This window comes from Pelecanus crispus, chromosome Z, assembly GCF_030463565.1.
Source record: "Pelecanus crispus isolate bPelCri1 chromosome Z, bPelCri1.pri, whole genome shotgun sequence".
Classification (NCBI taxonomy): domain Eukaryota; kingdom Metazoa; phylum Chordata; class Aves; order Pelecaniformes; family Pelecanidae; genus Pelecanus; species Pelecanus crispus.
Window position 1 is genome coordinate 28,733,852 of NC_134676.1, and position 12,895 is coordinate 28,746,746.

Below are 12,895 nucleotides of genomic sequence, written 5' to 3' on the forward strand. Positions count from 1 at the left end.
ACTGTTCTCATGTTGTTCCTGAGGGGACATCAAGGAGACAACTTTGGAATTTCTAAAATGTGTGCAATTTAAGGGAAGAAAACCCTTCTGAATCCAGCCTTCCCACCTTAGCACACTAGGGCTCGTGTTAACAAACAGCAATTTTGCTGTGCCAGTTTGTTTCTGAGCTTGACTGCCTGCCTTGTTCTTCTGTTGGCTTTGACAGCTTGCATAGCTGGGACAGTTGAAGTGAACATACTGCTGGCTCTTTGCACAACTTACTTCAGTTGTGCATATAAATGCAAATTGCTGACAGCAGAGAACTGTTACAGTATAAATTATTGTAGCTAAATCTGCCAGAGCCTGAGAGTCAGAGCTCTTTATAGTGCAGTCTGTCTTTAGGAAGAAACGTCTGAAGTAAGGGCCAGGGTCTGATGCTTGTCCTTTACAGTTAACTATTAAGCACTTAATTTTCAACATTCATCTTGCTTACCCTGCTAAACATTCTCTATATATTTTACTAATGTTGTTTTAGCAACAGTCTATTGAAGTATTGTACACTCTTGTTTCAGGTTCCTATTAGCTTGTCAACTGTGGGCTTCGTTCCTCTTTATGGTGAAGAGCAGACACACAAAGTTCTTGCTTTGTTTGCACGAGGGGACTCGCTCACAGGTTTTAAGATTTTAATCTCCGTGTTGCTGGGGTTTTTTTCTGTGACAAATACATGTAACCAGGCCCTTGCTCATTCCATGCTAGTGTAGCTCATAACTTTGCCAGTTTTTCATTTGTTGTTCACTGCATTCTTGTTCCCATACTATTATTTTTGTTGTGGATTCATATACACAAGTGATAGAACTTGGCACACTAATCAGAGTAGAACTGGACCGATTGAATTCAGAAGATACATAGCAAAATAACACGGTGCTTGTCTGAATCCAAGTAAAACATGTATCTCTTGATCTTTTTATGTACACCTTGCCTCTCCAAAAGGAATTTATTGAGCATTCATAGAATCTGTTAATTTGCCCATGAATTTTGATGCTTTTTATTAGCAGTCATTGATCAGCATCAAGTGTAAATTTGTCTTTAGCTTTAGGTCCTAACATAGCTCTGGCTAAGATGACATCTCACTGGTTTTGGTGAGATGGGTTTTTTTGTCTCCCTTCCCTTTCAGTCCTCCATGTTTCTCTCTCTTACCGTTTAATGCCATGTGCATGATTGCCAAGTTTGCCACAAATGCCCATAGATCAAACTCTTCTTGAGTGTTAATCGCATGGCCATCAGCCTTTTTACATTCATCTGACTGCCTAAAACTTGCACAGTTTCAATATCAATATCCATTAGCAAAACAAAACTAAAATACATGTATGAATGAGACTCCTCTTGGCAGGCCCAGTTTATAGCGGAAGGAGGTGCTAGACTACAGTGATGAAGGATAGTGCTTATGTCTGAAAAACAGTTCCTGTATGCCATACTGCACAAAATCTGCATTTGGGTTTTTTGTTCAGTTTTGGACTAGGGAGCATTGCATATTGGGGGGTGTATAGCACCACATTGTTATGCTAGGGCAGTAAGAGCTGCATTAACGTGCCAGCTAGAAGATGCTTAACTTGGTTACTACAGTGTTATTTCTAATTGTTTAGCAGCTTTAACGAATATGTTTCTTTTGGAATGGTAAGAATAACTAACTTGTTATTTCCCCTTGTTTCTTTCAAGCTGTAGCCCTGTATCTTGCTGACCAGTGGTGGTCAATTGATGACATTGTGAGAACATCTGTCCCTGCTAGACAGGGGCTTCATCAGGTAAAGCACTCCAACATTCACCTAGCAATTATTCTTATCCTTCAAGATAATGGCAAGTAACGGCAAATAGCTAGTGTGTGAGATGTTACGTGTTTTCATTTCATTCAGAAATTAGTTGGCTGTCTCAAGTCAAAAGCAAGGTCAGTGGGAATAGAGGAATAGGTACTAGGAGGAAGGGAACTTGGTTGTGAAGATAGTGTCTAGAGCAAGAGTGACTCTTGTACATTAGCTGCATATGTAAGCTATTTAGATGTTACCAATGTTAAGAGTTTTTTCTTTACTCTTTAGAACATTGTATGTCTGGTTGTATTGAAATGTCTTAGTAGAGTGGTGCATTGTATCATAGCAGTACCTCTTGGTCTTATCAGGAGACTAGTAAGATAAAAATATTGTCGGGAACCTGTTTGATAGAGGCGAGTTGGAGCTGGTGGCTTGCAGTGGCAATACATGAGGTTTGGGAAAGTAAATTGCCTGGTATCTGCTTTATTGCTCATCGTTGACCTTTGTTACCATTACCTGTGTAGCATGGAGGTTTTTTTTTTCCCAAAACTGGAAGTCTGTATTTTTCTAGGAGTATAATTTATATCTGCTCAGGAAATCTGGGCACTCATCTTTGAGTTTTCTATTTTTTAATTTGCTGTAGAGAATTTGGCATGTAGTCTTATTTTTCATGTGCTTCTTAATGGTAGGATGGTCATTAAATCGGGAAAGCTGAACCTTTTATAGGTAGGGTAGCTGAGGCTCTGGGCATTGGGAAAAGAGGATGGTTCCTCCATTCTTCCTTCACAGTGGATAGGATAGTGGTGAACTTAAATTTCATATGTAAAAGGAACCCTGCAGGACAGAGAAAAGGATATTGAGTTCCTTGTTTCATGCCACAGAAACTGTTGTAACTAGTTCTTCCACTGCATCATGTCCTGTTGTCTGCCACTCTGTTAGCCGTGATTGAGTGTGCCAAGTCCTGCTACTCCATGAGGCTCACCATTTCTTCTTTGTAGGACTCCAATTACCAGCTAGCCTGGGAAGTGTGAGGCTGGTGTACTGCTGTTATTTGGTGAATGTTTTCGAAATCCAGCAACAGTTTTGAGTAAAAATCAAAACATTCCTCCAACTGCCCCACTCCCAGCACTTCTCTCAGCTTTTACCCATTGCATTAGGAGTGACACTGAAGTTATGAAATACCCTCTGTCTATGGTGGTGCTCTATACGCAACCTATTGCTATGGCTTCCAAGCATCTCCTTGCCCTCAAAGCCCAGAGCTCCATCCTGCTTTTATCACTTAGAACTTCTCTTGACTTCATCTGCAGCTGTGTTAACTGGCAACTTTGAAAAATAAAGTCCGTGATGGGTGAGTATTAACTAATCTGACCACTGTTCTAAAATGTTCTTCTGTGTTTCCTTAGGTGAAGTCAGTTGGAGAGAGGGTTGTTCTCTATGTTCTGAATAGAATTATCTATCGGACACAAGAAATGGAAAGAAATGAGATCCCTTTTCTCTGTCATGGTAGCAATGACTATGCTAAGATCATGTGGAAAAAAGGAGAGGCTATTGGTTTCTATTCTGTTAAGCCTACAGGTAAAACACTTGAGTATTGTGGGATTTGGGAGGGTGGTATGTAAAGGCGTGGAGGTAGGAAGCTTATTTGAAGAATATAGTATTTAGTAGACTTTACAAGCCTTGCAGGCCTAATGGGTTGGTGTTTTCCTGAAATCATAAGAGGACAGATTGCTGTTAAAATTTCTAGCTTAAATGCTTACATGCTTTAGCAATCTAAGAAAGTTCTTAGATTTCTTCATATTCTGCAACATATATTTAAAACTGTAGAAATGAAGTATACCTGAAAGCTTTTTATTTTTTCTTTTTTTCTGTAGAGCAATTGTTTACAGTTGGATTGGGCTGTGCTTGGTTTTTTGGTTTTTGTTTTGATTTTTTGGGGTATATTTTTTTGACCTAGCTCCAGAATGCAGAGATCCTGTTTATCCAAAATTATTGTAGAATCAGATGTCATTATCACTTAAGCATTTTATAGCATGACAGCATAGAAACTTTGCTCTCAAGCATAAGATTCAGCTACACCTGGTGATAATAAAAAGAGATTCCCTTTCCTTCCGCACATGCATTCCCTCAAAGATTACAATTGAGCTGGCAGGTTTACGTTATTAATGTTACAGACTTTCTGATGTTTTTCTCTTTCTAAAACATAATTTCCCTTTAGTTATTTTGGAATTTATTGTGTTTTTCATTTTTTGCTGAATAAAATTTAGTATTTAGGTAGGCTGTTGAGCATATTGATAGCACTTTGTAGAATATCAATATTTGGATGAAGGAGAAACAGTCTGGCATTTTTGTTTCATTTCTAGAGGGGTTTAACTAATTCAGGATTAATGATGGTACTGAAGGCTCTCTGGAGACTTCCCCCATTAACATACATACATGCGTTTGCAAACTGTTAAAATGGCAGACTGTCTGGGTCACTGACGTATTCTGGTCTGGCAATCAAGACAGCAAAGCAATCAGTTATTTTGTTCTGGTTGTTATCTTTTTGTGGTTTTTTTCCTTTTTAAAAAGAAATTATGCATTGCATATTTGTATGTCTCAGTATTATTTTTAATGTAAAAATTGCTGTAGTGTGGTGGTCACAAAGTAGTATTTACATTGCAGTGATTTCTGTTGTGGGCTTATAAAGCTGGAAATTAGAGTAGTGATTCTTTTTTTAGTCTAGAATGGGGACACTTCTTTATGTGGCACTGAAGTTTTGCTGTACTCAGGCTCACTTGTTATACTTCTCATGATGGCCTCTCATTTACTTGTCCTGAGTTAGCAAACACTGAAGGCTGATCTTTCTAGGCATTATCAATATTTCACCCAGGTTTGACTGTGTGCTGTATTCTCCAAATGAGTAGTCTACGTGGAAAAAGACAGCTCTGGAAACAGATGGTTAGGAAAGAGTGGTGGAGTTTGACTGGTATCCCAAAGGGTCTCCAAGTAATGTAACCTCTCTGCCCGTGTTTTCCTTGCTTGAAAAATGAAGATAAGTATGTTCTACAAGGCTGCAAAAACTGACTATGTTGTATAGACAACTGTATGCTTCTCTCTGGCCTTGTTAGAGGAAAGGGCAACTTTTTGGCATAGTTCACACTGACTCACAAAATGAGGGCCTAAAAATGGATTGGATAGTTGATGGGCTGTCATAATGCCATTATATGGCATCCCTTTGTCACCACTGAGTCCATAGCTACCCTTTGAATCTCTGATACTGAAGTACCTATGTGTTATGACAGTCCATTTAATCTTTTTTTAATTATGAACGATGTGGTTTTTATGGGAGAATTCCAGTGTAAAGTGCCCTAGGACTTTTTGTGGCTTTATTTAAAAAATTGAAATTATTGTTTAAGTCTTTAAACAAGAGCTGAATTACAGTCTTCATATTTGTCCTATTGTTCCTCCCTCTTCAGCTTCATTTTTAGTATAGTTTTCCTATGGAATTCTATTGTGGGATTTCAAAGTGAGCCTTTCCTCTCTCTCTCTGCTATTCTTTTCTGGTACTACAGACTTTTTCTAACATATTAATCTAGTGATATATCTTGGCAACATTATGAAACTTGCCCAAAGAGCCAATAAATGGCTGATAGCAATTATTTATTTTTAATGACCTTTATAAATTATTTTTATAATTTTAATATAATTTTATATGACTTACAGTTAATAGTTTGGTATAACTTTTATAAATTATAGAAGTCTTTATTTGAATATGCTAACATCTATGCTGCAGCATGTTAATGCTGAAGTACGAATTTTTTCCCCTCCTATTATTGCAGGAAGTGTTTGTAGCTCTCATCTTGGTCAGCAGTATAAACTGCCGGTGCTAGACACAATGTTTGTAAGAAAGAAACATCGTGGGAAAGACTCTGGGCTAATCATGTTGGAGGACTTTGTGGATTCCTTTGCTGAAGACTCTCTTGGCCTACGATACCCGCTGTCATCCTTCATGTACACAGGCATGCTCTTTAATTTATTCTTCTGATCTTCTTTTTGCATTCTTTACATGTCCAAATGAGTGCTGTCATTCAAACTCCATGTCTGTGGCTGCGTCCTCAGTTTCTGTATTAAATGTTCTGCTCTTCAGTGAAGGTTAAAAATCCTGATTTGTTTAAGATGGTGAAGTAGTTCCTGACCAGATTTTTAATCCTCCACATGAGATTAGATTATTGGATCTCTGCTGGCTTTTTGCTACTGTGAAGTTTACCACTGTCCCGCCCTGCAAGCCTCCAGAATGGTCTGAGGTGTTTCTGTGTGTGATCTGATGCATATCTTCTTTGTAGCACCTTTTTCTTGCTCACACCTAAGCCTCACAGGGTCATTTCATTCATGCTTTCTCAGAACTTCTGGTCAAATGAACATACTAGGCTATGTTTTAACTTGGGTATAAGAAGGCACAGTTGTAATGCAGAAGGAACACACGGCTCTTCCATTAGCAACCCAAGAGGGCTATGTGATCTAGGAAATGACATGTGTTCTGGAAATGATGTTGCTTGGGACTGCGTTCAGACAAGAAGCATACTTCCTTTGCCCTGTTTTTCAAGGCTTGTCCTACTCTTAGGCCATCTGCCAGGCTTCTGTCTGTGAACATTTTGATCAGGCCACCCTAGCCACTGGAAATTTTCTGCTTTTCCAAGTACCGCTGTCTGTTGCTGGATCTGACAAGACCTGGTCTGTTAGGCTTCAACCAGCAAACTGTCTTGAGCAGAATTTAATGACTAATCCATTTCCCTGGTCAAGGAGTGATATGGCAGGGATCTTGTCCATTGAGATTATGCATTAGTAGTGAATCAGGTGCAAAATAGTAGTTTTCCTGGTAGCTACTACAGAATAATATCAAAGCATACCTCTCCACATAGATGTTTAGTATGTGTACTGGGAGAAAAGAGGTGGAGGGACAGCAGAGAAAAAATATTCCAGAAGTGAGCAGTGAGTGGGTGATAAACCACGCAATGGTAACGTGTTCGCATTCCCAAAGAGTGCTTTTCACAAGTGCCTGTAATGACATGTGGTGACAAAGATCAGTTGACTGTATCCTCTGCTTAAGAGCCCTTCCATCCTGGGTTGTGTCTTGTGATTGGCAGGGACAGTGACCAGTGAAGTTGTAGAACTCTCAAGTGGGTGCTTAGAGAAGAATAATAAAATCCCATCCATCTTCGTTTGCAGTTTAAGATAATAATGGAAAGTGTTTAAACATGAAGAAAGGATTTATTGAGAAGGATGAGTAGGATAAAGCAGTATTACATTTATTTCAGACTCAGCTGTTTTGTTGAACAGTTCTTTCTGTGGTGGTTTATGTGTGTGATGGAAGATTGCAAATTAATTTGATTTCAGATAAACTTTAAAAATTGGGGTACAGCAGAGTATATAGTATATATAATATACTGTTTTTTCTTATGTTTGTTCAGCTTGTAAGCAATATCTTGAGAAGTACCCTGGGGATAATAACCTTTTGTGGGAAGTGGAGGGAACAGGATATTGGTTCCAGAGAACGTCTATTAAGTTTTTACTGCAAAGGCAAAAGCTCACAGTTGCAGGTATGGATGCCTTGTTTAGTTGTTTTCTGACACTTTGTAAAGATGAACACTCTGCAAGTACAACAGTGACTTCTGTGAACACTGCCCATGGAAACTAGCAGAAAGATTTTTATTTGTCCTGAGATCTGTGAGATCATATTTTGGTGGTTAATTGTTGTGTAAAGGTCCTATAATTTTCCATTTCCCTGTTTCCTCTTTTAAATCTTAACAGCAGAGGCCTTACAGAAAGAAAATAAGAGTTTCCAAGCAGAGGATCATTTTCGGCAGTCTGCAGCAGTATCTGAAGCAAGTGGACAGAAGTCTGAGCTAGAAACAAAGCTAAGTGTAGGTACACAGACTGTGACTTCTTTTTTTGATTGCTTTGTTACTAAAAAACAAAGTATGAGAAATGTTTTTGTCCATCTCATTATAATTGGCTCAAGTCCATACTATATATAAAAGACAAATGCTTTTTTTACTTTTTTGGGTAGATGTTATGCTTTCCACCGATGTAACACCAATGACTAAGTTGGGGTTAAAAATACCATTTTTTTGTTTGGTGGTTGGGGGTTTTTTTGGTTTGTTTTTTTTTTTTTTTTTGCGGGAGGGCGGGGTGGTGGTGTGTCCCCATGAATGTACAGGGTCTATGCCACAGCTGTCAAAGTCTGTAATTTGAGCTGTTTGCTAGCAGATTAGATAAGGGAGAATATTTCAACTGACTCTGAGATTTAAACTGTCTAGAAAGGCTGTTGAACAGTAGAGTCATCATAAGAGTGGAGAGAACAAGGAAGAGTGTTTGTAGAAGTGCACATTCACATCACAGTTCAATACAATGGGCAGTGTTTAGTTTGCAGCGTTATACATTGTCCTTATAGAAGGGCTGCAGCTTTCTTTGTACGTATTTGAAATATCAACAGATTTCAGCTACGTATGGCTATATATGTGTCTTCTGCAATGCTTTGAAAACTGTTGGACCACCAAACAAAATAAAATACCCCACCTTTCCCCAAACCAGGAAAAAACATTCCCCAGCTTTCATTTTCACCTTTCACTTAGTGAAATTTAATTATGTGGACACCTGTTATAAATGGAATGGTTAGGAAAAAAAAATTGGTAGTGTTGTTTATAAAGACAGGTTACTTTCAGGTGTTATCTTCTAGTTGAGACCAGAACTAAAATACAGAGAAAAATATTCATCCTTGTAATAAAGATAATTAAAAAAAAAAAAAAAAACAAACTGAGAGATACATGTAAGTATCTTAAATTAAGAATGGTTGTAGCTGCTCTTCCATAGGATCATTACTATGAAATAGTGCTTTAGAAAGATGCAGATAGGGAGATGAAGGTATTTCAATCAATTCACAAGTTTTTGGAATAACATTAGCTTTGCTCTTGCTTCACAGGCTGACTCTCAAAAACATGAAGTATCAATAGATGTCCATGAAAGCACATCTGAAGGTAAAAATAACCTTGATTATCAGTATTGTGATTACTGTGGATTAATAGGTTAGCAGGCTCTTTTACTGCTTTCAGTCTTAGCATATTCATCTGCAAAGTATATAAAAACACGCCTTCCTCTAAGGTGCTGAGGCTTAGCTCATAAACCTTTTTGAGGACTTCAGATAAAATTGTTATGAGTCTTGGTAAAGATATTATGCATGTGTATTCAGAAAAAAAGTACCACAATGAAATGCTGTTTTACTTGCACTCAGTTTCTTTAATGAAATATTAGAGGGAAAAACTTTATGCAGATCTTGGACTGCCAAGTGCCGGGTCCTGCACTTCGGTCACAACAACCCCATGCAACGCTACAGGCTTGGGGAGGAGTGGCTGGAAAGCTGCCTGGCCAAAAAGGACCTGGGGGTGTTAGTAGATAGCCGGCTGAACATGAGCCAGCAGTGTGCCCAGGTGGCCAAGAAGGCCAACAGCATCCTGGCTTGTATCAGGAATGCTGTGGCCAGCAGGAGCAGGGAGGTGATTGTCCCCCTGTACTCGGCGCTGGTGAGGCCGCACCTGGAATACTGTGTCCAGTTTTGGGCCCCTCAATACAAGAAAGACATTGAGGTGCTGGAGCGTGTTCAGAGAAGGGCAACGAAGCTGGTGAAGGGTCTGGAGCACAGGCCTTATGAGGAGCGGCTGAGGGAACTGGGGTTGTTTAGCCTGGAGAAGAGGAGGCTGAGGGGAGACCTTATCGCTCTCTACAACTACCTGAAAGGAGGGTGTAGTGAGGTGGGTGTTGGGCTCTTCTCCCAAGTAGTTAGCGATAGGACAAGAGGAAATGGGCTTAAGCTGCGCCAGGGGAGGTTTAGACTGGAAATTAGGAAAAATTTCTTTACGGAAAGGGTGGTCAGGCATTGGAACAGGCTGCCCAGAGAGGTGGTGGAGTCACCATCCCTGGAAGTGTTCAAAAAACGGGTAGATGTGGCACTTCGGGATATGGTTTAGTCTGGTCTACCCTTGATTAGTCTAGAGTGGGCTTGGTAGTGTAGGTTAATGGTTGGACTGGATGATCTTAAAGGTCTTTTCCAACCTAGATGATTCTATGATTCTATGATTCTATTTATTTGCATGCATTTATTTTGTTATTTTCTTTTTTTTCTTCCTAAGACCTTAATATATATCCCATTGCCAGTTGGATGCGAAGCAGTCATTTAAAACGCCCCAGGATAGGAAAAAACAGCCAGGAACCTGAACCTGAAACTTCCCAAGGAGATAAGGCAAATGCTCTTCGTGTGTCAGAAAACAGGTAGAGGAGCCCTTATTTTACTGATTTCTTATTTTGTTGCTTGGGCAGTCGCAAACTACATCAGTGTCTTGCAGTGTGCTATTTGGTATTTCCTCTCCTTTCTTCCTACTTGCTTGATTTAAAAATTACTAAAAATAAAGCGTGATGTGAGAAAGAAAATTGAGACATCACCTGAAGAGTGATTGCACCAAAACGTAGTGTCTCTGAAAGCTCAGCAGATACTGGAAATAACAGTAGGAAAACAATGAGGGCTGAGGGTGTCTGTTTATAACTGAGTCTGCGTGAAGGTAGAAACATCTGTATTCGTATGGCATAGTTTCTTGTGATAATATAACTACACATACCCACAATGCTATGTGTGATCTTTAGAGAGGTGTCCCTTCCTGACATTTTGTTATGGTGGCATATTGCAGTATAATAAAGTCTGACTGTTTAGTTTGGGAGCTGGTTTACTGCTTGTTGCTTAACAGAAGAGTTATAGGGAGCCACCAGTCTTCAAAATAGAGCCCTTTGTTTAGACAAATTCTGATTTAAAACCATCATATCCAAACTTACATCCTGGAAAAAAAGTCATCTCCAGTTTAAAGGATGTTATGCTGTGTAATAATTGTCAGATGGGGAGGTGAAGAGTTGTACCACTTGTGTGCCGTAACAATTCATACAAGACAGGGCCTGAAGTACTAATTTGCGCTGGCTTCCATCCAGAAAGCAGAACTGTGGCTATTTTAAATAAATAACTAAATTGGTCCTTCCTTTTCCTTCTTCTATGTGAGTATATGTATGTTCATAGACACATACCGCCCCACCCCGTGTCCCTCTCGTTCTCTTCTAAAAAAAACCCCACTGTAACCCCAAAAACCTCTTTTGAAGAACTGAAGATAACCTGATAGGAAATCCTTCCAACTTGTTCCATTAGGTTTCTTTAAACAAAATTAGTGTGTTTCCTTTTTATGTGAAGCCGAGGTCTTCAGCTAGATACAGCCTAATTTTTGTGTTTAAGTTGCTCTGTGGAACTACAGAGATACAGCACTGCTGTCTTGCACTGTTAGTGTGCTGCCCTACGCTGGTTCAGACAGGCCAAATGGCATGGTTTGACGCTGCCACAAGTTGAGAAATTTTTTGCCCTGTTACTACTAATAATTAGCTAGTTGGTATGTGAGAGGACACATGACACTGTTATTGAATGTCAGTATATTGGGCCTTGCCTTGCTTCATTGAAGTCAATGAAGTGCCACTGCTCCTTTGAGCAAGATGTGTAACATGGTGTTTGTGAGTAGAACTAAGGGGAATCCTGATGGCAACAGGGTAGGATATCAGCTGTAGGATATGAGCTTGGTTCTCTTATTCCATGCACGTTGGCAAAGGCAGCAGGGTCTTCTTTCAGGGACTTCCTCCTACGGAGTGTCTTCATCTCAAGACTGGCACCTGGCACTATGAGATTGTGAAGCAGCCTCCTCCAAATCTATTGCATGTACTTTTTCCTTTGCTTCTATCTAATATTTCCAGTTCATCTAAGTTTTACAGTCTCAAAAATGAGAACTGAATGTTTGAGATAGTGGTACTACCCATCAGGTGCATCAGAGCTTCATTTTTACCTATTTGCTAATTTAATCTACAGCTGATTGAATCATCTTCAGCCACGATGTGTTTATCGCCTTTAATTCTTTTCCAGTCATGGTCTTTGTAATATATGTATGTTCAATGATTATACAAACATACTTGCTTTTATAACTCTGTAATTTTAAACTGTTTATACAGTGGGGGTGGGAGAAGTTTCCTTTCTTACCCCTTTGTGGCTTCCAAATATGTAATGGATTGCTGCTTTCAAAGTTTAAAATAACAAACTTAAACTAATTTCTGACTTTTATTCCCAGAAAATGGAAGTGAGATAGGTGTCTTCATTTTATAATTGCCAAAGCAATTTTTCCTAGTTGATTTTTTTTCCTAATGAGAAGTTAGTCATTTTTAGATGTATTTAGTTTTATGGATTCTTATTTCCTATGGCAAGCATGTGATACAGCACTTTATAATTGGTCATGGAAGAATTTCCCTGCTGACATCACCAAAATTATGTTTTAATCTAAAAGATTAAAGGATATGTCTTAATACATGCTGCAGGCTGGAACTTCCTGCCCACACATCTGAAAGCTCTGAAGACTTAGTAGAAGTACCTGAGGAGAACACTTTTGAGAAGAATGAGGAAATGATTGTTGAAAATGAGGGCCAGTCTGTATCAGAAGCAGAGCCACATGCGTTCCCCCCTGAGAAATGGAGTGAAAAGGAGGTGAGCTGGATGTGATAGTGATAGCAGATAAGTTTGGAATACAACTGCAGTTTCTGTTAAATATGGTCCTTGCTGCCTCGATCCATGTGACTGTCAACTCTTTGATTTTCATACCAATGCTTCATTGAGAAGTGTATCTGAGAAGCTAAGGCTAGTATAGAACTAGTTTCAGGGAACATTCCATTATACTTATTTTGAACAATAGGGTTCACAAGATCTTGAGTAAGATGAATTTCTAGGTTGTCTACCAACCTAATTTTCTTAATCGATTTCTCCTACTCAGATATTCTAGAGAACTGGAGTAAGGTCAAGATCGTTTCCAGCATCTCTAATTTAAAAAAAAAAAAAAAGTTTCTTTGAAGAAGCCAATAGCTAGTATGCTCCAGTGACTACTGTTGGGTCTTTTTACTTCTCCACTTAAAGCTTGCTGGCTTTGACGTTTAAATCCAACTTTTATCTACAACTTGTTAACAGCTTGAACTTAAATCTGAGTATCCTTTGTACCTAGCGATGCCTCCAGGGTTTTATG

The 12,895-nt window shown here is 39.1% G+C and overlaps 1 protein-coding gene across 1 annotated transcript in view; it reads left to right on the forward strand.

Annotated features, from left to right (window-relative positions):
• FAM169A (family with sequence similarity 169 member A) overlaps nucleotides 1-12,895 on the forward strand; it is a 30,690-nt gene that overhangs the window by 15,900 nt on the left and 1,895 nt on the right. The window contains 9 exon segments of the mRNA XM_075726965.1: nucleotides 552-651; nucleotides 1,696-1,781; nucleotides 3,185-3,356; nucleotides 5,600-5,779; nucleotides 7,229-7,357; nucleotides 7,572-7,681; nucleotides 8,740-8,794; nucleotides 9,944-10,082; nucleotides 12,201-12,366. Of these exon segments, the coding sequence (XP_075583080.1) occupies nucleotides 552-651; nucleotides 1,696-1,781; nucleotides 3,185-3,356; nucleotides 5,600-5,779; nucleotides 7,229-7,357; nucleotides 7,572-7,681; nucleotides 8,740-8,794; nucleotides 9,944-10,082; nucleotides 12,201-12,366 (1,137 nt within the window).